At 45.2% G+C, this 24,306-nt stretch overlaps 1 protein-coding gene across 4 annotated transcripts in view; it reads right to left on the reverse strand.

The window, feature by feature from the left end:
- Window positions 1-24,306, reverse strand: part of TNC (tenascin C) — a 62,348-nt gene that overhangs the window by 3,155 nt on the left and 34,887 nt on the right. The window contains exons 11-22 of one of the 4 annotated variants that reach the window (XM_081967193.1): window positions 23,888-24,160; window positions 20,871-21,143; window positions 15,769-16,041; window positions 13,658-13,930; window positions 10,977-11,099; window positions 9,800-9,943; window positions 8,222-8,341; window positions 6,518-6,661; window positions 5,222-5,352; window positions 3,744-3,876; window positions 1,798-1,949; window positions 539-635 (exon numbers count right to left, since the gene is read on the reverse strand). In XM_081967193.1, coding sequence (XP_081823319.1) covers window positions 539-635; window positions 1,798-1,949; window positions 3,744-3,876; window positions 5,222-5,352; window positions 6,518-6,661; window positions 8,222-8,341; window positions 9,800-9,943; window positions 10,977-11,099; window positions 13,658-13,930; window positions 15,769-16,041; window positions 20,871-21,143; window positions 23,888-24,160 — 2,136 coding nt within the window. The remainder of the gene's footprint in view (window positions 1-538; window positions 636-1,797; window positions 1,950-3,743; window positions 3,877-5,221; window positions 5,353-6,517; window positions 6,662-8,221; window positions 8,342-9,799; window positions 9,944-10,976; window positions 11,100-13,657; window positions 13,931-15,768; window positions 16,042-20,870; window positions 21,144-23,887; window positions 24,161-24,306) is intronic. The other 3 variants (XM_081967194.1, XM_081967195.1, XM_081967196.1) reach the window with 3 other exon arrangements.

A 24,306-nucleotide genomic window follows, 5' to 3' on the forward strand; every position in this document is an offset into this window, starting at 1 on the left:
ATTTTTGTGTTAAAGGTAAAGGTTCCCCTCGCACATATGTGCTACTCGTTCCCGACTCTAGGGGGCGGTGCTCATCTCCGTTTCAAAGCCAAAGAGTCAGCGCTGTCCGAAGACATCTCCGTGGTTATGTGGCCGGCATGACTCAATGCCGAAGGTGCAGAGAACGCTGTTCCCTTCCCACCAAAGGTGGCTCCTATTTTTCTACTTGCATTTTTTACGTGCTTTTGAACTGCTAGATTGGCAGAAGCTGGGACAAGTCACGGGAGCTCACTCCGTTACGCGGCGCTAGGGATTCGGATCACCAAACTGCCGACTTTTTATGATCTACAGGCTCAGCGCCTTAGCCACTGAGCCACCGCGTCCCTTATTTTATTTTAGCTTTTTTGTGTTACTTGTCTCCAGCTAGTTGGAGTAGTAACGCCATGGTGGGAAACCTTATTGGAGGTTACCCTTGTAGTGAAATATACAGGAGTTTGAAGTACTCCATATTTCTTTAGAAGAACCAGCAAGTGACTCAATAAACTTTGTAGCCACCTACCTAGCCAGAATTCATTGTTGGGATCTCCAAAACCACTCTCGTAAGTTCTCCAGTTCTGGTAGAAGTCAACTTCGCCATTCTGCCTTCTCAAAAAGACCTGGGGAAATCCCAATGCAATCATGGTCATTTTAGAGGATTGTAAACAGGATCTGAACAGGAAAGTGGCAAGTACAAGTTATTTAACCCTCCTTAATATGGGTTCTTAATAGAAGAGAGAGGAGAGTAGAAGAGAAGACAGAGTACAGTAGAGTAGGGTAGAGTAGAAGAGAAGAGTAAAAGAGGAGAATACAGAGTAGAGTAGAGTAGAAGAAAAGAGAAGAGTAAAAGAGAAGAGAGTACAGAGTAGAGTAGAAGAGAAGAGCAAAAGAGAAGAGTAGAGTAGAAGAGAAGAGTAAAAGAGAAGAGAATATAGAGTAGAAGAGAAGAGTAAAAGAGAAAATACAGAGTAGAGTAGAAGAGAAGAGTAAAAGAGGAGAATACAGAGTAGAGTAGAGTAGTGTAGAAGAGTAAAAGAGAAGAGAATACAGAGTAGAGTAGAGTAAAGTAGAGTAGAGTAGAATATGGAATGGAGCTGGAGTGGACCTTGGAGGTCTTCAAATCCAGCCCTCTGCTCAAGCAGGAGACCCTCTACCATTATGTCAGACAAAAGCTCCAGTGATGAAGTGCCCACAATTCCTGAAGGCAACTTCCATTCCACTGGTTAATTGTCCTCCTTGTTAGTGTTAGTATGTGCTAGTCCTTCCCGACTCTAGGGGACGCTGCTCATCTCCATTTCAAAGCCGAAGAGCCAGCACTGTCCGAAGATGTCTCCGTGGTCATGTGGCTGGCATGACTCAACGCTGAAGACGCACGGAACGCTGTTCCCTTCTCACCAAAGGTGGTTCTTATTCTTCTCCTTGCATTTTTATGTGCTTTCCAACTGCTAGGTTGACAGAAGCTGGGACAAATCATGGGAGCTCACTCCGTTACGCGGCGCTAGGGATTCAAACCGCTGAACTACCAGCCTTTCTGATCGACAAGCTCGGCGTCTTAGCCGCTGAGCCAGTGCGTGCCAACCTTGCAGAGATCCAAAGATCCAACCCCACCTAAACACTCTACCGTATGGGTTACACAGACAGAGGAGAGAAGGAAGAGCCAGGAGTCCCTCTGAAGTGTGGGAGAAGCTTCTACCCTTTCTTAGATTCTCCTTGCACTGGTGCGAATCGCCCAAAAATGCTTGAAGAAGGGAGGGAAAAAGGCAGAGAGGGAGAAATACGTACAATCCACCCGCCTCCGTCGGAACTCATGTCACAGTAGACTTCCAGCGGTTGACTTTGGTTGCCGTTGAGATAGATGGTGTACAACCCAGAAACGATTTCTCCATTCAGAAGAGCTTGGGAACAATCCTTGGGGTAAGGATAGAGAAGTCCAGCTGCGGAAAGGAAGGGAAGTCAGGGGATGTTGCAAAGGACACTTGCATCCTCCTCCTCCTCCTCCTCCTCCTCCTCCTCCTCCTCCTCCTCCTCCTCCTCCTCCTCCTCCTCCTCCTCCTCCTCCTCCTCCTCCTCCTCTTTTCCTTCTTTCTCCTCCTCCTTCCTTCTTCCTCTTCTACCATCTCCCTCCCTCTCCCTCCCCCTCTTTTCCTGCTTCCTCTTCGTCCTTCCTTCTTCTGCTTCTTCTTCCATCTCCCTCCCTCCCTCTTTCCTCCTCCTTCTGCTTTCCTTCTTTTTTTCTTTCTTCTCCTTCCTCTCCCTGCTTCTGCTTCTTTTTCCTTTATTCTTCCTCTTCCTCCAACTCCTTCGCCCTCTCCCTCCTCCTTTTTTCCTTCCTCCTCCTTCCTCTTCTTCCATCTCCCTCCCTCTCCCTCCTCCTCTTTTCCTTCTTCTTCTTCCATCTCCCTCCTTCCCTCTCTCCTCCTCCTTCTGCTTTTCCTTCTTTTTTTCTTCTCCTTCCTGCTTCTCCTTCTCCTTCCTTTCTTCTTCCTCTTCTTCCAACTCCTTCTCCCTCTCCTTCTTTTTTCTTACTTCTTCCTCCTCCTTCCTTCTTCTTCCTCTTCTTCCATCTCCCTCCCTCTCTCCTCCTCCTTTTCCCTTATTCTTCTTCCTCTTTGTCTTCTTCCCTCTCCCTCCCTCTCTCCTCCTTCTGATTTTCCTTCTTTTTCTTTCTTCTCCTTCCTCTTCCTGCTTCCCCTTCTTTTTCTTTCTTCTTCCTCTTCCTCCCTCCCCCTCTCCCCCTCCTCCTTTCCCCCCTCCCCTTCCTCCCTATTGACGTCTCAGTCTCTTCCCTCACTTCACACAATCTTTGCATTGCAACCATTAGGATGTGATTTTTGTTTTAAAAAAGAAAGAAAGCTAGACATGGGGGATGGATGTAGTCAAATGTGGGGGTGTGGAATGCTGTTGTGTCCCTCCTGGATATTTTAATTCCTTTGAATCTTCTCCAAGCATCCCCTGGCCCATTGTGAAAGTATGTTATGCATCTGTGGTCCTTTTGCAAACCGTGATCCATAGGCCAATGGGGAAATGGGAGGCTTGGCTTTGCATAATATCTGCCTCTCTCCCCCAGGAGCACAAAATCACGCTCCCTGCGCAACACAATAGTCACAGAAAAAGAAGGAATTGCATTCTATCACACCAAGAGTCTCTTGAGAAGCAAATTTCATTCCAGCTCACTGTTTTCTATCTTCTCCTCCCTTGCTTCTTTTTTTTTGTTTTCAATGTATCCTTCTTCCTCTCTTCCCCCCTCCCAAACAGAATTTGCCCTCTACAGATAGTCCTCGACTTCCGACCGCCGTCGAGCCCCAAAGTCCGGTCTCTAAGTGAGACGGTTAAGCGAGTTTTGCCCCTTTCTACAACCTTTCTCGCCCACTGCCATTAAGCGAATCGCGGCAGTTGTTCAATTAGTAACACGGTTGTTAAGTGAATATGGCACCCTCCCCCGTTGACTTTGCTCGTCCTGGGGATGAACTTCTTCCCTAGGATACGGCCGCCGTCATAAACACGAGTCGATTGCCAAGCAGCTCAATTTTGATTCCCATGACTGGGTGGATGCTTCAAAAAAAATGGTCATAATTCCCTTTTTCTCAGTGCCGTGGTAACTCCAGACAGTCACTAAACGAAAGGTCGTAAGTCAAGGACTGGCTTTCTTTGGAATTCCTGCCGTTCCCCGTATAACTGCATCGAAAAGAACGCAGATGCGCCTTTCTTTGGAAATGCTCGTCCCTTACTTGTGGTGAACGTGGTTTGGACGAAGTTGCTTCTTAACGTGTGGAGAAGGGCCTGCAGCTTTGCCGTGTACAACGTGGAGGAACTCAAGTCCGCCAAGGTGTAAGAAGTAGATTCGGGCCCCAGGACCACTTCCTGCCAGAGAAAGAAAAGCAGAAGACAAAATAAATTAAAAAACAAACCAGAATGAAGATGGACGCTGGTTGAATCGTTCGTGCAAATCCGTGCAACCGTTCTGAAGGCAGATGAAAAACCGAGGCTGTGATTTTCTCCCAGGTTTACTTCGTTCCCATCCTTGGATCTTGAACGGCACTTGTACGAGCCGAGGTGGGTGTAAGTGGTTAGAGTGCAGTACTGCAGGCTACTTCGGCTGACTGCTAGCTGCAGTTTGGCAGTTCAAATCCCACCAGGCTCAAGGTTGACTCAGCCTTCCGTCCTTCCGAGGTGGGTCAAATGAGAACCCAGATTGTTGGGGGCCAAGAGGCTGACTCTGTAAACCGCTTATAGTAGGCAGTAAAAACACTGTGAAGCAGTATCTAGGTCTAAGTGCTATTGCTATTGATTTGTCTGTCTATCCGTCCATCCGTCCATCCGTCCGTCCGTCCATCCATCCATCCATCCATCCATCCATCCATCCATCCATCCATCCATCTATCTATCTATCTATCTATCTATCTATCTATCTATCTATCTATCTATCTATCATCTATCAATTGTGGTGGCATGGTGGTTAAAATGCAGTATTGCAGCCTAATTCGGCCCACTGCCAGCAGTTCGATCTTGACCAACTCAAGGTTGACTCAGCCTTCCGTCCTTCTGAGGTGGGTCAAATGAGAACCCAAATTGTTGGGGGGCAAGAGGGTGACTCTGTAAACCACTTATAGGAAGCAGTAAAAGCACTGTAAAGCGGTATATAAGTGCTATTGCTATTGATTTGTCTGTCTGTCTGTCTGTCCGTCCATCCATCCATCCATCCATCCATCCATCCATCCATCCATCCATCCATCCATCCATCCATCTATCTATCTATCTATCTATCTATCTATCTATCTATCATCATCTATCTACTGTGGTGGCATGTGGTTAGAATGCTGCATTGCGTCCTAATCTGCCCACTGCCAGCAGTTCGATCCTGACCAACTCAAGGTTGACTCAGCCTTCCATCCTTCAGAGGTGGATAAAATGAGGACCCAGATTGTTGTGGGGCAAGAGGCTGACTCTGTAAACCGCTTAGAAAGGGCTATAAAAGCATTATGAAGCGGTACATAAGTCTAAGTGCTATTGCTATTGATCTGTCTGTCTCTCCGTCTGTCCTCACAGCTGAGCTGCACGATCCAAGGAAGTTTTTTTTTTTACAACAGCTCGCAAAACCAGGGACAATTGTCCCTACCGGTTCAGCTGAACTGGGCCAAACCGAGAGGATTTCACCCCTGTTCTGTGTGTAAGAGAGGACCAATTCTGGATCGAAACCCTTCCTTACTTTGATTTTGCCATCAGCAGATTCGTAGATCAGGAGGTAGCCTGTGATAGAGCCCTGGGGTGGCTTCCACGTGAGCACCGCTGTTTCAAACTGGACATCAGAAGCAGCCAGAGATCTGGGAGCATCAGGACCTAATATTGTGGGACGGATTACAGGAATCAGATTGATGGAACTCCATCAGTACAAATCTAGCTGGAAACAGGTCACCAAGATCTGGTGAATTAAGGGGGACATCAACCACATCCTTATCCATCCCCAAGAACGACATACGGAATTACTCAAGTAGATCCCTTTATTGTGTTCTGACCGAGGCTTCCCTCAAAAGCACGAGGCAGAATCCTGGTCCCGACAAAACCCCTTTTATTAAACGAGTGGGAATTCCTCTCATTCACCTTCAGCCAAGGCCTGGCAAACAGTCTTTCAAAGGAGCATTTATGACCACAGACCTTATCTAGCTTGGAAAGCTGCCATGTAAATATTTCCTAAATGTAGTGCTGTGCAAGGAAAGGCTGGGCACAGAGTCTCGGAGATTCACGGACAGATCTTCACACTCCTGATACAAATCGAACGACCGAACGAATGAATTGTTTCCAGCAAAAGCCCCCTCCCCTTTCGCTCTTCTTTTATTTCCTATGGGAGGGGCCAATCACCTCCAAGGGGTGGCTTTACTCCCAAGTCAACCCTTAGCTGTTCTTTTTGTCTGGCAGCTCTTTCGCATGCGCACACTGGGAAACAGGCTCCAGCTGTTCCTCCGCCTCACTGCTGTACTAACTCCGTAGGCACCTGATCACTGCCAGACGGCCTCGGCCCCCTCTCTGCCTCCGACGCAGAGACCTCATCTAAGCCTTCCCCAGACTCCAGGACTGGCCTGAGTTGCCAGATGAAAGGAACAGCTAAAGAACAGGGGTCGACAGGGATGGCCATTGTCACCGGGGCACTTGGCACCATGTCCAAGAATTTTACAAGACACACCCACAAATTGCAGCTTCCTGCAATAACACCAGCGGAACTGCAAAAAACTGCGCTACTCGGAACATCTTATATTTTAAGAAGGTCCTTGGTTGATCCCTCGGACGCTGGCAGCAAACGGTATCAACCATTAGCATCACTCAATGGTATTTGGATGCGTTTTTGAATGTTCAGTTGGCTGAGTTTCCTGTTTAATGAATACAGTATAAATAATAATATATAGCACAACTTCACTCTTTTGGGGCTCCCCGAATAGGCTACTTTGGGGCACAGAAAACTTAGATGTCATAACTTGACCCAACAACAGTAAATGAGACAAAAGCTAACCTGTAATAAATTTGGCAGAGAGGCTCCTGCTTTTCTGAGCGCCCTTGGCGGCTTGAATCCTGAGGGTGTATTCAGTAGAGGGACGAAGGCCAATGAGATCGTATTCCATGGTGTTGCCGGATACCCTCTGGGTCACTTCGGTCTCTAAAGGACCGAGAAGGACAAACATATGAGAAAGGAGCAAGGGGCAAATTGTTCTTCTTGCTTTGCTTATTCTAAGAGACATTCATTCATCCCACGATTGTGGATGTTGACAAATGTTATGCTGGAATAGTCTGTGGGCTGCAAAGTATATCTGTGTGTCTGTGTGTCTGTGTGTCTGTGTGTCTGTGTGTCTGTCTATCTATCTATCTATCTATCTATCTATCTATCTATCTATCTATCTATCTATCTATCTAGCTAGCTAGCTAGCTAAGATAGATAGATAGATAGATAAATAAATAGATAAGGTAGAGATAGATAGATAAATAGATAGATAAATAGATAAGAGATAGATAGATAAAAGATAGATCTATCTAGATAAATAAATAGATAGATAGAAGATAGATCCCTAGATAAATAAATAGATAGATAGATTAGCTAACTAGATAAATAAATATATAAGATAGATAGATAAATAAATAGATAGATAGATTAGCTAACTAGATAAATAAATATATAAGATAGATAGATAAATAAATAAATAGATAAGATAGAGATAGATAAATGGATAAGAGATAGATAGATAAATAAATAGATAAATAAATAGATAAGAGATAGATAGATAAAAGATAGATCTATCTAGATAAATAGATAGATAGATAAAAGATAGATCCCTAGATAAATAAATAGATAGATTAGCTAAATAGATAAGATAGATAGATAAATAAATAGATAAGATAGATAGATAGATAAATAAATAAATAGATAAGGTCGAGATAGATAGATAAATGGATAAGAGATAGATAGATAAATAGATAGATAAGAGATAGATAAAAGATAGATCTATCTACATAAATAGATTGATAGATAGATTAGATAGATAGATAAAAGATAGATATATCTAGATAAATAAATAGATACAGATAGATAGATAGATAGATAGATAGATAGATAGATAGATAGATAGATAGATAGATAGATAGATAGATAGATGATAGATAGATAGATGAGATAGATAGACATATAATCTGATTTTACTTAACACAGCAGCTGGATTAGTAGAAGTTAAAACATTAACTAGAACTAAGGAAATCCACATCTCCTTTCAGTTGCAGAAGAAGACATGATTCTGGATCGGTCATTATTGCCTATCCTATCCTACCTCACTGGATTGTGGGGAAAATAGATGTCACATCACCCCAATGGAACAGAGGTTGTGGGACCTCCATCACTGGAGTCTTCCAAGAAGAGACTGGACTGCCATCTGTCAGAAATGATGTAGGGTCTCCTGCTTGAGGTGTGTGTGGGGGGGGGGGATTGGACTAGATGACCTACAAAGATCCTTTCCAACTCTGTTAATTTAATCTAAAAAGTAGGGCTGCTGGGCTCAGCATGGCCTATCATTCTGTAGAAGATGGCATTGGAAGGTTGGTAGGGGGTTTTGTTAGGGAGAGTGAGAGGGAGAAAGGAAAAGAGGGAGGGACGGAGGGAGGGAGAGGGAAAGAATGGCCTGGCCAACTTGGAATAAAGCTGCAGCCTTTCCCCAGCGGGATGAGAACTTACCTCCTTCTGCTACATAGAAGATCAGGTATTCATCCACCGCAGCCAGGGCTGGTTGCCAAACAGCTAAAGCTTTGGAGTCGGTGACATTTACTACCCTCAGTCCAGATGGACTATCCAATTCTAGAAAGAGAGTGACACCGTTACAATGAATAACAACTCCCTGGTTGAGTGCAGAGAACATACAAGAAATAAGTCCCAAAGGTGCTTTCTCTCCAAGAGGCAAATGGATTATCTGTTTTTTCTTTGAAGATGTTTCGCTTCTCATCTGAGAGTCTTCTTTAGCTCTACAATAATCAGATTCCCAATAAAGAAGACAGAAGGACCCATGTAGTTCCTCCTAAATTTCTTCTGGCTGCCCCAGAATGTGCTGTTGTGGCCCACCAGCGGCCAGCGGAGCAGATTCAGGCAATGAGGAGGTTGGGGGAGGAACCTGGGCCAGTCCTGGAGTCTGGGGAAGGCTCTGATGAGGGTTCTGTGTCAGAGGCAGAGAGGGGGCCAAGGCCGTCTGACAGTTATCAGCTGCCTTCAGAGTCAGACATCAGTGAGGCAGAGGAACAGCTGGAGCCTGTTCCCAGTGTGCGCATGCACAGAGTTGCCAGATGAAGGGAACAGCTAAAGAACAGGGGTCGACTTGGGAGTAAGGCCACAGGTGGACAATGAACGGTCCCTCCCAGAGGAAATAAAAGAGGAGCAAAGGGGAGTGGAGTTTGCAGGAGACCATTCATTCGCTTCATTGGTTCGTGACTCTCCGAGGCTCCTTGCCAAGTTCTGCAGATCTCGGCCTGGCAGCTCTCCAAGCCAGATAAGGTCTGTGACTGTAAATCCTCCTTTGAAAGACTTTGCTGGAGGTGAATGAGCAGAATTCACAGTCAATTAAGAAAAGGTTTTTTTTTTGTAGGGACCAGAGTTTGCTTCAGGCTCTTTGGAAAGCCTCGGTCAGAACATGCGCGAAGTTCAAGAAGATGCAGTATGTGGACATGTAGTCCAAATAAAAAATAATAATAATAAAGGAACGGGACAAGGGACTTTAAAAAAACACGTTAACACAAATCAGCCTGGCTTATTTTCCCTTGTAAAAAGAGGCCCGTGGCTTTAAAAAGTTCAGCCCGAACTCATCAATCTGCTTTTGCAAGGACAGCTCCTCTGTTTGTCTTTCCAAGCCCAAGACATTTCTTGGAGGAAGCAAAACAGAGATTGGGGATTTGCGTGGGAAAAGTTGAATAGAAGGCCCAAATGCAGTGGCGATTTTTCATCCTCGCTCCCCCCGCTTCCTTGGTGCTCCAACAAAGGAGCTGTCATAGTTTGCATTCAAGCCGGCGAAATCTCATCTGGGCCGAGCGGAATCGGCTTGGCAAGAGGATTTGAGTTATACGGCCTCCTTACCAAGGGAGTAGCTTATTGCTTAAACGATTCCACATCTGTTTTGCCATCCGCTCTCCAAGAGTAGTCCCTCCCTGCGCAAATGGATAGGGATGAAAAGTGCTGAATGTTGGCATTTAAAGACCACAGAGAAGAGCAACAAAGAGGATTAGGGGACCGAAGGCTCAAAATATCCAGTGATTTCTGCCCTGTACTTACCTGTAAGCAGAGTCCCAGAGATAGGTTCACTTTCTTCGAATCCTTTGATAGCGACAACACTGATGGTGTATTTTATGCCAGGGATCAGGTCTACTAGCTTGATTCTACTCCTGTTTCCATCCACGGTTAGAGATTTGAGGTCATCTGGAACAGAGGATGAATAAAACTGTCAGTTTGGGCTTTCACAGAAGGGTATTTTAAAAAAAATAAATACATTTTCCGATCCTGAACAGAGCGTGTTTTAATGGCCGGATGACTTTCCTATCACCAGAGCGGAGTTTTGCCCAGCAGATACATCCTCATTGTGCCCAGAGAGAGAAATACCTGCCTCTACCTAGGATTGAACTCACAGCCTCCTGATGGTGAGGCGAGAGCTCTACCTCTAGGCCACCGCACCACTCCAGCCACTGCTGTATCCCAGTAGAAATTTTGTATGTACTTAAGTGGACTGTGTGTATGTCTTTACGTCTCTTTTGTCATGTTCTCATCGTATACTAAATAATAGATGATAATTACTCAAACTAGGTAACATCATCAGCACTAGTTAGGATTAGCCCTGATCATGTTACCTAATTTGGGTAATGAAACAGCTGCAAGAAAGCAAGCAAGCTCAGAGAGTACCAAGCTCTCACAGTCACCCTCCTCCTCCTCCTCCTCCTCCTCCTCCTCCTCCTCCTCCTCCTCCTCCTCCTCCTCTCCACAGTCCCTTTTAACATTGATGATGTTACCTAGTTGGGTCGCCTGTAAGAAAACATCAGTGAACATCAAGGACCCCACAGTCCCTCCTCCTCTCCACAGACCCCACTCCCTTCTAACACTGATGATATTGCCTAGTTGGGTCATGAAACACCTGCAACCAAAACAAACACTTTTGGTAACGAATCTTTGTCTCTGACGGGATAAACTTTGTTTCTATCTGCCTAAAATGCATATAATACTCTGAGCTGGTCTTGCAGGGTGTGGCTATTCCTTACATGCATTTGTTTGTATGTTTTGGATATAGTTTTTTTACCCAGCTTTTGCAATGGCCGTAAATAAAAGCTGATATTTTTTTGCAAGCCTCGTCTGGAGTCTCCCTCTCTTGGGAATTTCAGTGGCTCGGGGAAACTGCTGGAAGCTTACACTTCAAAGCAGAACATAGGATTAGCCAAGGTAGCCAGCCAGCCTTATTTCTTACCTCCAGGTTCTGGACCGTAGGAAATTCGGAAGCTGTCAACCCGCGTCAAGGGAAGCTTCCAACTAACCACAGCTGAGTTTTCCGTTATTTCTGAGAAAGATATTTCCTTCGGGGATCCCACTGCTGTGTACAGAAGTGACAGAAAGAAAGACAAAAGAGTTAACACACATTTCAAGTAGTTTGGTAAGCTGGGGAAAAAAAAACTCACCGAGGCTCTTGGGAGCAGGAACTAACAGTGAAGATTGTGTTAAGTCCAGTGTTATGACTAGAACGCAAAGCTCCATAAAAGAAAAGTCTTTGTTTGCAAACAAAGTCTCTTGACAGCCCAGCTTTGACTTTTAATAGTCAACTTTTTGGCAGGGGGGAAATTTCCCAGAGCTGAATAAACACCGCAGAAAAACAAATAATCTTTATTTCGGACAACGAATCATCTCGATTCCGAGCGTTAGGTCATCCCCGTGTTATAGAGGCAGCTTAAAACATCGTAGCTGTACATTTAAAGATGCGGAATGTTCTTAGATTTCTTCTGCTGTCTTTCCTAATTTGTCTTGCCTCCAAATGCAAATTAAGGTTTTCTTTCAATAGCCCCCAAAATGAAAGTTAGAGAGAGACAGAGACAGAGACACAGAGAGAGAGAGAGAGAGAAAGAGAGAGAGAGAGAGAGAGACAGACAGACAGACAGACAGAGACAGAGAGACAGACAGAGACAGACAGACAAATAAACAAAGATTTAAAATCCTTGATTTGGGATATTTGCATTTCAAATGGTAGTGTCTTGATTACTTTTTTAAAAAATTGCCAGGAAGAAATAAGGTTGAAAGATCTACATCCAAGTTAATGAGTGGTTAGGTAGGCTAACCTACCATTAGCTTGTTTGTTCATTGTTTATAATTCTAGAGGACAAGTTGGATGTGCACAAAAATCTCAACCTTTCCATCTCTAAAATTAACATTACCCACCCCTACAGGTGTAAAATGTGTAATGTCACTCAGCGGCGAAGATGCTGAGCTTGTCGATCAGAAAGGTTGGCAGTTCTGCAGTTCGAATCCCTAGCGCCGCGTAACAGAGTGAGCTCCCGTGACTTGTCCCAGCTTCTGCCAACCTAGCAGTTCGAAAGCAGGTAAAAAATGCAAGCAGAAAAATAGGAGCCCCCTTTGGTGGGAAGGTAACAGCGTTCCATGCACCTTCGGCTTTGAGTCATGCCAGCCACATGACCACGGAGATGTCTTCGGACAGCGCTGGCTCTTTGGCTTTGAAACGGAGATGAGCACTGCCCCCTAGAGTCAGGAACGACTAGCACATATGTGTGAGGGGAACCTTTACCGTTACCCCTACAGTAAATAAGCTTTCCAAGTCCACCGATTTAAATAACAATAAACATACTCTTTGGGTTGGGTTGGGTGGGGGGGATTTCCACAAAATTATTCCACGGGTTTTTCCTAAACTGGTGATCGCTTCTATCTATGCCACTTAGCCTAGACAAGGATCACATTTGTTGCCCATTTCGTTTTGTACAGCAAGAAAGAAAAAGAAAACCGTATTAGAAAACCTTTGAAATACAGACGATTAAGAAGGGTTAGTCCGGTCAGGAGACATAAAGAGGGAGAGAGGAAGAAATAAAGGCACCCTAGAAAGAGAAAGCCTACAAGAAAGCTTGTATTATTTGTCACTGTGAGCACAATACAACAGAGTCTCCAACACACAAGTCCGTTGAAAAGATTGGGGGGTAGGCCAGAGCATTTTTGGCTACTTAAAGCATAGCACACATTAAAGTTAGAGCAGACGGATACAAAAAGTAGATTTTCTGGATCGGAAAGTAGGACAAAATTCTCCTACAAAAAAGGGAGAACCCAGATAACTGAGAGTTATATGGGTAGTACCTAAATTTGAGAGTTAAAATAAATAAAAATGAACACCCCACAATTCTATGTTTATCCTTGTATACAAGGGGCCTTGGAATTCATTGTTGGAATGTATTTTTATGCAAGAACTACAGTAGTATTCAGCCAGTAGATGGCAGTGTTTACAAGTTTGGCTCTATGATATATTCTCTATGCTCTTTTGTTCTCAGTAGAGTTTCCTGTTACAGTTAAACAGTTGAGCAGTAAAACACGTGGTGACAGTAAAGCAGTTGAGCAGCAAAGCGTATTTGTTTGCTCTGTGATGTGACATATAAATATAATTCTGAACAAGTCTCCATTGAGAGATTATCTGAGGATTGTGCTCAACATTATCACGTGGAAAAATACAGGTAGCCCTCAACTTACGACCACAATCGAGCACAATATATCTGCTGCTGAATGAGTCATTTGTTGCGGGTTTTGCCCCATTTTATGACCTTTCTTGCCACAGTTGTTAAGCAAATCCCTGCAGTTGTTAAATTAGTAACACTTGTTAATTGAACCTGGCTTCTTTGTGGACATTCAATGTCAGAAGGTCACAGATGTTGGAAGATGGAATTGCAGCCATCATAAATATGGAAAAAAATAAATCACATTTTTTCAATGCCGTTGCAACTTTTGAACAGTCACTAAATGAACTGTGGTAAGTCGAGAACTACCTGTAATTGTAATACACACACACACACACACACACACACACACACAAATATGTATAGAGGCATGCAGGTGGCCAAACGGTGTGGTTGTGTTCTCCGACAAGCCAGAGGCAGACCGAGGTACCTGTCATAGCAATCGCATTTACAGGCTGGGAACGCCGTCCGCTGATCACTCCATAGAGATCTACATAATATTCGGTCCCTTCTTTCAGCCCTTGGATGTCCTGAGTGCGTTGATGACCTGGTACAATGAACTCCAGAGGATCTAAAAGTCTGTTGGAATCCCTGATTTTAAGGACAAAACTGTCAAAGGCTCCTTCGTCCGCCGTCCAAGACAGACGGAAACCATCGGGGGTCGAGTCCGAGACCAGAAGGTGATCTACTTCGGGTTCAGCTTCTGAAATGGCAAAGGAGGGTTTTAATGTCCTTTTCAGGGGGAGAAAAAACAGAGGAAAAGTAAGAAAAAATATCCAATAGAGAATCAAGTCCGGGTTAGCTTAGGAGGTGAGCATTCCGACCGCATATCCGGAGGGTTGGAAAAAAGAAGCACTCCGCTATTTGAAAAGTGGGGAGGAAAAGGCATTCAGTGATTAATAGAAAGATACATTCCAAACCAAAAGATGGAGGCCGCATGGCCGAGCTTCCCGGGATTCAAACTTGCACCAATGTGTAAAACCCACACTTTCCCCTACCATGCAAAATGAAACATGCTGGTAGTAGTAAGAGTGATGGTCATTCATTCCCGAGGAGAGACATGACAGCCGTGTTCCGATATTTGAGGGGCTCCTAGGAAGACGAGGGGTTCAAGCTATTTTCCGAAGGACCTGAAGGCAGGACAATGGGTGGAAACTAATCCAGGAGAGAAGCAACCTAGAAACAAGGAGAACTTTCCTAACAAGGAGAACAATTAACCAGTGGAGCAGAAGTTGCCTTCAGAGGGTGTGAGTGCTCCCTCACTGGAGGCTTTTAACGAGAGACTGGGAAACTCTTTGTCTGAAATGGCATAGGGTCTCCTGCTTGAGCAGGGTGTTGGACTGCATGACCTCCAAGGTCCCTTCCAAGCCCCTTTTCAGTGCTGTTGTAACTTCCAACGGTCCCTAAATGAACGGTGTAAGTCAAAGACTATCTATACTAATCATTTCTAAAAGTGTATGGAGAGTTTGAAGCTTGTACTTAAGGAAGCCGTGAATTCTTATGCATGTCGTCAGCTAGGCTCCACCTGATCCTATTTAGCTCCATCAGGAATGAGAAGATGGGGAGTAGGAGAGATCACGTAGAGGGTTTAACTTTGAGAAAGATAGTTAGAATACGCTGTAGGATTGAGGTTCAGTAACAGAGCATCCAAGATTCCACACTAAGTCTTTAAGTTGCTTGCTTTGTGATAGAAGAACGGCTGAAGATCAGAGAGGTCAATGCTAAACTAGACAAAGTTGAGATGGGATGATGAAGCTGTCCAAAAGTAAATTCTTCTTTCAAACCAAGGTCGGTCAAGAGCTGACACCTTCTGCAACACACAAGTTAAGGTGTATGATGATGTTCAACTTTAGATGATAGCGAGCTTGCCTTTATGTTGGAAACGATGACGCTAAATGAAGAGGACACGATGATAGATCCCGATGTGGTTTTAGAAGATGGACTACTGAATTTTGGAAGTGGGTCCCCATGTTTAGCCAGCTAGCTAATACAATGGTAGAGAAGTTTAGCAGCTAACCTAAACTGTTCTGGATTATATCATTTTCCTAACCTACTTTTATAGACATTGCTTTTTCAAAGACGGAGTTGAGATATTAAGCCCAAGGACTGATAAAATAGGACTTTGGCTAGGATGGCAAAGATATCTGAAAGGAACAACGAAACAAACTGCCTTCAGATGTTGTGTGGGCTCCATCCCTGGAGGCTTTCAAGAGACTGGACAATTATTCATCTGAAATGGAATGGGATCTTCTGCTTAAGCCAAGGGTTGGACTAGAAGACCTCCAAAGTCCCTTCCAACTCTACTATTCGATGCTCTATGAATGATTTGACGCAACTCCACCTTCTGTTGCTTTTTAAGATGTTGGTCCATTGCGAGACAGGAAGGGTTAGGGTGACAAAGGAGGCATATTAGTGAAAGGGTCAGTAAGGGAAGGCATGGTTCCATGGGGAATGGAGAAGACACAAAAGACCTTCCAGAGGAGGAAGACAATGGTGAGAAGAGACGGGCATTCCAGTTTCATGATTCATAAATAAAAATACCTGTTAAGGCAACAATGTTTAAGGGTCTTGTTTGACGGCCATGGACCAAGCCATAAAGAAGGACTTCGTACCCAATGCCTGTTATGAGACCCGTAAGGGTTAATTGGCGCTGGCTTCCAGGGAGGAGGAACTCCTGAGGATCTAACAGTTTGCCAGAGTCCACCACGATGACCAGAAAGCTTTCAAAAGCATCCTCTGATGCCATCCAGGATACCGTAAAACCGTACGGATTAATCCTGGAAACCGTGAGGTTTTCCAGGGAGGGCAACACTTCTGCGGAAGGGGAGAAGGGATAAGAAGGACTGAGTTAGACCAAGTTGTGCGGGGGGGGGGGGCATTGGATACAAACCACAGGTCTCCCCACCACCACCAAAAGAAGGGGTCAATTAAAAGTAATGGCATGCAATGCCCAGGCTGGGGGATTCACTTTGGGTTGTGCATGTCCCTCGTTATATTTGTGGGTTGCCCAGTGTGGGAAACAGCACAACCTCCCTTGAACTCACTGACTGTAATTAGAAGGAGTCCGGTGTGGCGGCTGTACGCAAGAGTTGGGTTTGTGTTATTTTGGGCTGGGCTTTGGGGAGCACATTGTGTTAACCCAGATGAGGACATTATAATTATGGAATAGATGGAGCAAATTCCAAAATGAGTACATTTGGTAGCCGGAGTAAGCATATCTCACAAGGGCTGCCATGAAATTCCAGGATCGTTAATGGTCGTAGTAGCTTGTTCTGTGAGTTTGTTGTTTAGTTTCTGAATGTTGGCTTCCTCAACAAGCAAGAAGCAGAGTCTTGGTCCCCCTTTTATTGACACGACTGTGAATTCCTTTCATTGGCAGTCGACAAGGCTTGGCAAGCAGTCTTTCAGAGGAATGTTTATCCACACGAACCTTATCTCGCTTGGAGAGCTGCCAGATAACTAAGTTTCCAAACTCAGGGCAAGGCAAAACTTGGCAAAGAGTCTCTTATAGTCAAAAACAGAACTTTCCTCTCTTGAAACGACCAAAGGAATGAATTGTTTCCTGCAACAGCCCCCTCCCCTTTCGCTCCTCTTTTGTTCCCTATGGGAGGGGCCAATCACCTCCTAGGTGTGGCTTTACTCTTAAGTCGACCCTGCTTTCTTAGTTGTTCTTGTCTTCTGGCAGCTCTGCGCATGCGCACACTGAGAACAGGCTCCAGTTGTTCCTCTGCCTCACTGCTGTCTAGCTCCCTCTCTGCCTCCGACGCAGAGCCCTCGTCTGAGCTTTCCTCAGCCCCCAGGACTGGCCCATGTTCCTCCCCAACCCTCCTCACTGTCTGACTCTGCTGCCAGCTCCACTGGATGCCAGCAGGCTACAACAAACGTTTCATCACCAGGTTGGGTGACGTTCTCAGTGAGACTTCGGTTGAAGCGTTTTGTTTCACCGAAGTCCCACTGACGAAACGTTCGGAAGCTATACAACAAGCTCAGAGAACCAGCCATCATCAACATCTACCATCCAAGCTACAAATATTTTTAATAGGACCACAAGAGTGGTGCGGTGGCCTGGAGGTGGAGCTTTCACCTCACAATCAGGAGGCTGTGAGTTCGATCCTAGGTAGATGCTGATATTTCTCTCTCTGAGCACAATGAAAATGATGAACAGAACTCCGCATTGGCGATAGGGAAGGGCACCGGGCCAGTAAACGCTCAGCTCCATCCAGTTGCCCAGACTCCACCCCACAAGGGATTACAGAGTCATTAAATGATGAAAAAAAATTCTAATAGTATCATTAAGCTCAACAGATGAGTCTTAAAGTTAAAGGTTCCCCTTGCACATCTGTGCTAGTCGTTCCCGACTCTAGGGGGTGGTGCTCATCTTCATTTCAAAGCCGAAGAGCCAGCGCTGTCCGAAGACGTCTCCGTGGTCATGTGGCTGGCATGACTCAACGCTGAAGGCGCACGGAACGCTGTTCCCTTCCCACCAAAGGTGGTCCCTATTTTTCTACTTGCATTTTTTAACCTGCTTTCAAACTGTTAGGTTGGCAGAAGCTGGGACAAGTCACGGGAGCTCACTCCGTTATGCGACGCTAGGGATTTGAACCGCCAAACTGCCAATCTTTCTGATTGACAAGCTCAGCGTCTTAGCTACTGAGCCACCATGTCCCCTGTTAGGCGCTGAATCTCAGGGCCCTCAAATGTGCTGGGACTGTTAATGCCTAATGGAAAACAAATCGAAACAAAGCCAACAATGCTTTTTCTTTTTGTTGCAAGGATACCTATCAGTATCATAGAGAGGAGGGGATCCTGATGGGCCCCAAGCTGTGGTGGCGCCTTAAATGGGAACCTTATAATCCAAAGAGTCTACCATGCCTGAGATGAAGGTGTCATGAACCTCTTCTGAGATTGCCAACTTCAGAGGCTCCTGAGATCGGCGGAGCCCTCTAACATTGACGGTCAAGTGTGCAAAAGCTTCCTCTCTTGTAGTCCAGGAGAGCTCGCTCAAGCGAGCATTTGTGCGTGTGAATGTGCTCAACTGTAGTTTGAGTTCTGAAGAGAGAAGGGACATAAAAGCGGGGGTGAAAAAGAGACAACCATTATGGGTGGAGATCCGGCTGACAAGCCGATGGAGGAGGTGTCCAACAGAACTGCAACAGGCCATCCTTGGATCTGCTGTTGGGCTTTGGTCATCAACCAGGTTCAGTTAGGAGTCCACTGGAGTGCTTAGAAGAACATTGACCATGTCAAGGACAATCAACTTGCCTTCAGAAGTTGTGGGTGCTCCAACGCTGGAGGCATTTAAGAAGGGATTTGTCTGAAATGGTCTAGGGCCTCCTGCTTGAGTAGGGTTGGACTAGAAGGCCCTCAAAGTCCCTTCCAACTCTGTTGTTCTGTTATTCTGGTTTCATGGTCCACCATGCCACAATATAAACGTGATTTTGAACCTTCAGAGGTTTGGTTGACCTATGGAGAGAGACCTTTTCCTCTCCAAGGTCAGGGGGAAGGAGACAATGGGAAGGAAGGTTCTGTACTACGAGGAAGATGTGTGTGTGAACCCTTTTGGGTGAAGAGTGCTGGAGTGTCCTCAATTAAGGAGGCATGCAAGACATTCCGGTTTTCAGAAAGTGACCAGCAAAAGCCAGCAGGGGAAGGTTTCCTGCCGTAACGTTCAAGATCCATGGAAGCAAGATGGCTAGCTTCCTTAAAAGGGAAAGAGCAGGCAGATAGAAGACATGTTCCCATCAGAGGGTCATGCTGTTTGAAGAATGCTTTCTCAGAGTTCATACCCTTTATGGCTTTGTTGAAAAGCATGCGTTTGCATTCAGATCAGGCATAATCCGTAGCCCTCCAAGATTCTGACATGCAATCGGATTTAAGATAATCTCCCGGAGATACCAACGACTGCAAAAATTGTCTGGAATCTCCCCAGAATCTGCATCACAATCCCACTTGATGGTTTACGAGAAAGCCTTAAGGAAGAGGGAGATTTTGTTTTTGTTTTGTTTTTCTGTTCTGGATACTGTTCTGGTATCCAAATGTACACTCGGACCGAGAAGGCACTTGGGGAAAAATGCATGCAGGGTTTGGCCGGAGAGGTTGCAATATGGAAAACGCAGAGACTTTCTACACTTCTTTGGTTCGTACGCAGAGTGCAAAGGGCATCCCATGCAAAGAACCATTTCCTAGGAAGTCAAGATCTTGGGGAGAGCCAGGCTTCACGAGGTGGAGATGCAAGACAAGCAACCGGCAAGAAAATCAAGAGACAGTCGATGTAGGACAAGGGATGTTGGGTATAAATCCCGAGCACATTCCACCGAGGTGCCAAGTAGAAGAAACATCGATACATATATTGTCGTAGGCATTATGTTGCACATAATCCTTCTAGATATATGTATCTAGAGAAAGGAAACGGAAGCATAAAGGCACGCTGGTTGAAACGAGAGCATCCATAACAGAAGGAAAGTTCCATCATTCCATGGCCTTAATTGTAGGAACGCAAGCATTGCGATGGGGCTGTTTTGCCTGGTAAGGTCCCTAGATATATTTTTTTTTAGATTCCTCGAGTAAAAAGAGGAACTCGATGAGATGGATCTTAGAAGATTACACGTAAAAGGAAAAGGGATCACCGGAAAAGCAAGTGGTGGGAAATGACAAACAACGTTGGCATTGTCAAGGCCCTGTTGAGTTTGCCCATCAAGCTGGCCTTGGGATTGAACATGATAATTGCACCTGATTTTATATTAGTAATGGCAACTCTGAACAGGGCTTCAGGAAGAGTGGGAAGCTGAGAAATCAGAAACTTCTACTGATGTTATATTCTTGTCTACATTTGAAGTCTCCTTAGCCATGGAATCTCCTCTGAGGAAAGTTAGGCCAATTGTCCTCTCTCTCTCCATCCCAACACTCAGAAATGTCTTTACAGGGGGCGGGGAGGAGGAGGGGAACCGGGGAGCGTTGAGTTCCTGGGGAAAAATAACAGTATAAATTTATATCATGAAAGTGTCCTGAGGCTTCCCAAGAGCCTGAAGCAAACTCCTTGTCCCGACAAAAAACCCTTTTATTAATGGACTGTGAATTCTGCTCCTTCACATCCAGCAAAGTCTTTCGAGGGAGGATTTACAGTCACAGACCTTATCTAGCTTGGAGAGCTGCCAGGCCGATCTCTGCAGAACTTGGCCAGGAGTCTCAGAGAGTAACAAACCAATTAAGCGAACTAATGGTCTCCTGCAAACTCCACTCCCCTTTCGCTCCTCTTTTATTTCCTCTGGGGGGGGGGCGCATTCATCCTCCACCTGTGGCCTTACTCCCAAGTCGACCCCTGTTCCTTAGCTCTTCCCTTCCATAGAGTCTCCTCCTAGTGTGGCATCCTTTTTCCTCAGCTGACCGGAAGTCTAGTTCCCCCACCATAGAGTCTCGTCCTTTTTACTCTACCTGTCCTAACCAAAATCCCTATCAACTATAGAGCCAACCGACGACAGGGAGCCACAGCAGAGGGATGGAAGAGCCCACATGCGGCTCCAGAGCCACACGTTGCTGATCCCTGGGCTAGGTCAAGGAGAAGACGGGACGTTGGAGTGGCCAGGCTGCAAAAGAAGGTCGAAAATTAAGAAACGGATGGTGAATTATGGCGGATTGTAATGTACCTGTTATGGCGGTTGTGCTTATTGCCTGAGTGCGGAGGCCACCAGTGACTCCGTAGAGGTAGATCTTGAAACTGGTTTGAGGGGGAAGCCCTGAGATATGGGCAGTCCTTAAACTGCCCGAAATGTTGTACTCCATGGGTTCTAGCAACCTGTTAGAATCAATGATTTCAAGGGTAAAGAGCTCAAAGTGGCCTTTGGCGGTTGTCCAGGAGAGGTTGAAGCTTTCTGGGGTCACGCCCCAAATGGTCAGGTTCCCAACTTCGGGTTTCATTCCTGGGGAAAATAAACAACATTTGGGGTGATTTTTTTAAAGGAGCACTTGATACCTGTAGAAGGTTTGTTTAATGCCGACGTCCCTTGTTCGCGTGGTGGAGGAGGACCTCAAACAAGCCTCAAAGCCAAGAAAGCTGACCATGCCAAGCTTAAATGCATGTTAGGAAGGAAAAAGGGCTGACGTTGCACATCTCCTTTCTTGGGCTTGGAAAGGAAGAAGAGTTGGATCGTTCCAAGGTTAAAGAAGGGGTGTGTGTGGCAGCTTGTGATTTCAAGGGGTGTCCAAGAGAGAAATGCAAGCATAGATCGGCTTTCGAGCAGAATAACAATAGCACTTATACAGGTAGCCCTTGGTCTTAAGTCAAGGACTACCTTTATAGCACTCCATAGTGCTTTATGGCATTCTCTGAGAGGTTTACAGAGTCAGCCTCTTGCCCCCCAACAATTTGGCTCCTCGTTTTAACCACCTTGGAAGGATGGAAGGCTGAGTTGACCTTGAGCTGGTCAAAATCGAACTCCTGGCAGTGAGCAGAGTTTAGCCTGCAATGCTGCATTCCACCCATTGCACCACATGTAAGTAAGTAAGTAAGTTACGAAGGAGGAAGGAAGGAGGAAAAGATGGGAGGGAAGGAGGAAAGAAGGAAAGAAGGAAGGAAGGAAAGGAAGGAAGGAAGGAAGGAAGGAGGAAAAGATGGGAGGAAAAGATGGAAGGAGGAAAGAAGGAAAGAAGGAAGGAAGGAAAGGAAGGAAGGAAGGAGGAAAAGATGGGAGGAAAAGATAGGAAGGAGGAAGGAAAGAAGGAAGAAAGGAAGGAAGGAAGGAATAACAATAGCCATAGCAGTTATATACTGCTTCACAGTGCTTTTACAGCCCTCTCTAAGCAGTTTACAGAGTCAGCCTCTTGCCCCTCATTTTACCCACCTCGGAAAGATGGAAGGCTGAGTCAACCTGGAGCCAGCCAGGATCGAACTCCTGGCAGTGGGCAGAGTCAGCCTGCAATACTGCATTCTAACCACTGGAAAGGAAGGAAGGAAGAAGGAAGGAAGGAAGGAAGGAAGGAAGGAAGGAAGGAAGGAAGGAAGGGCAATAGCAATAGCACTTAGACTTATATACCGCTTCACAGCGTTTTACATCCTTCTCTAAGCAGTTTACACAGTCAGCATATTTTCCCCAACAATCTGGGTCCTCATTTTACCAACTCAGAAGGATGGAAGGCTGAGTCAACCTTGAGTCCCAATTAAGATCGAACTGGGTGTGGGCAGAGTTGGCCTGCAATACGGCAATTTCACCACTGCGCCACCAGAGCTCAATGGCAGGCTGAGAAGAACAGAACGGTTACTAAGGGGAGAGATTTTTTGCTTCCTTCAGGAAGACAGAAGGAAAGTGAGCTTCCATCTTCATGGCAGAAGTACAGTTTTTCGCTTGTCTCCCAGAGAGGAAAGAAGGCAGACAAAGGAATGCAAAAATCACATGCAAAAGAATGGAAGGAGGGTTACTTCTTGATGTGTTTTGCAATAGATGTCGTTTTGCAGACTTTATATCTCCATCCCAGGATTATTGCTGCATGTTAAATGACGCAAGAGGGTCTCAGGAGTGAATAATAAAAGAAACAGAAGGGAAAACAGAACCCAAAATCCATTGATTGCAGAAAGCAGGGTAAGCGGAGCTGAAGCTTTAAGACCAGGCTAGCATCTTCAAAAGTTAGAAGCAAAAAAGAAAGGATATTCAAGGTCATCTCAATGGCAAACTTTTTACTTTTCTAATACCAATTCTGAAAAATGTAAATCAAAGAAGGGCAACGTGACGTGGAGGAATTCGACTCAACTCCCCATTCAGCCATAAAGCTGAACCATGGAACCTTTGCATCGTTCATATGGAGGATAGATAAAAGGTAAAGGTTCCTCTCGCACATACGTGCTAGTCGTTCCCGACTCTAGGGGGCGGTGCTCATCTCCATTTCAAAGCCAAAGAGCCAAAAAAGGGCTGCATAGCCTTTAAGAGGCTTATAGAGAGCTCCTGGGAGCTGCCCCCCCCCAATGAGCAAAAAATGGCCCCATTTTTCACTTGTTTCTGCCCTCCCCAGCCCCCAGGAGCACTCAGGAAGCCTCCTAAAGGCTCTGCACGGCCATTTTGATGAAGGGGGGGGGGGTTTCGGGTGGCCAAAAAATGCTGTATTCAGTGTATAAGACACACCCAGATTTTCAGCCTCTTTTTTGAGGGAGAAAGGTGCGTCTTATACTTCGAAAAATACGGTAAGCGCCATTTTCGTGCTGAATAAACTAAATTATGAATGTATCTTAACTAAAAAAAATCTTTAGATAGACTTTTTTTTTGCTCCAAAAGCATTTCATTAAAATCAGTTTGATAAAAATAAAAAAAAAAATCCTATTTAAAATTTAAAAATCTGATTTTGGGGTGTGTGTGTTGTTGTTTTTTTAAAAGCCACTGATTTTAATCCAACCTGGTTCATATCTTTTCTTTGCCCCACAAGCAAGCTTTGGCTAGATGCAAAAAAATTGCCATGAGATGCAACCTTAAAATTGTTGGAAACTTGTGTGTGTGTGTGTGTGTATTTATATGCACCAGGACTGGATAGTCTTGCCGTTGTCAATCCAAGATTGTGAGAGCAGTGGAAATTCTGGTGGAGGATTGAACGTGGACGTGGATTTTTCTAGAAGGAAAAAAAAAAACTGAAGAGAGAAAGGCGGGAGGGTGAACTGGAAGAAGAAAAGGAGAAAGGATACCTGTGGTAGATTCAACAAAAATGGGTTTTGTTTGGTAGCCTTGAGTTATCCCATAGATGGTGATTGTGTAAAGAGTGCTTGGCGAGAGTCCGGAGAGATTTATCGACCGTTGAGTCCCCGGAAGGGTAAGAGTCCGTGTATCTTCTGGTTGGTTGGACTCCCGCACCTGTAGGACAAAACTCTCATAGGCCCCATCAGCTGCTGTCCAGGTGAGGTAGAATCCATCCCAGAAGACTTTTCCGATTGATAAATTGCCCAGTTCAGGCTCATCTTCTAAAGGGAGGACAAAGAAATCAACTGGATGATCAACTCTACGGATATAAGTAATGAACGATTGACCCTTTCGGCTTGTCACCGGTTACCTATTTATAAACCCCGTTCAGAAGGACAAGGCCGCGTCCGAGAGAGAATCAAGTTTC

Source organism: Natrix helvetica, assembly GCF_964273705.1.
Source record: "Natrix helvetica genome assembly, chromosome: 15".
Taxonomy (NCBI): domain Eukaryota; kingdom Metazoa; phylum Chordata; class Lepidosauria; order Squamata; family Natricidae; genus Natrix; species Natrix helvetica.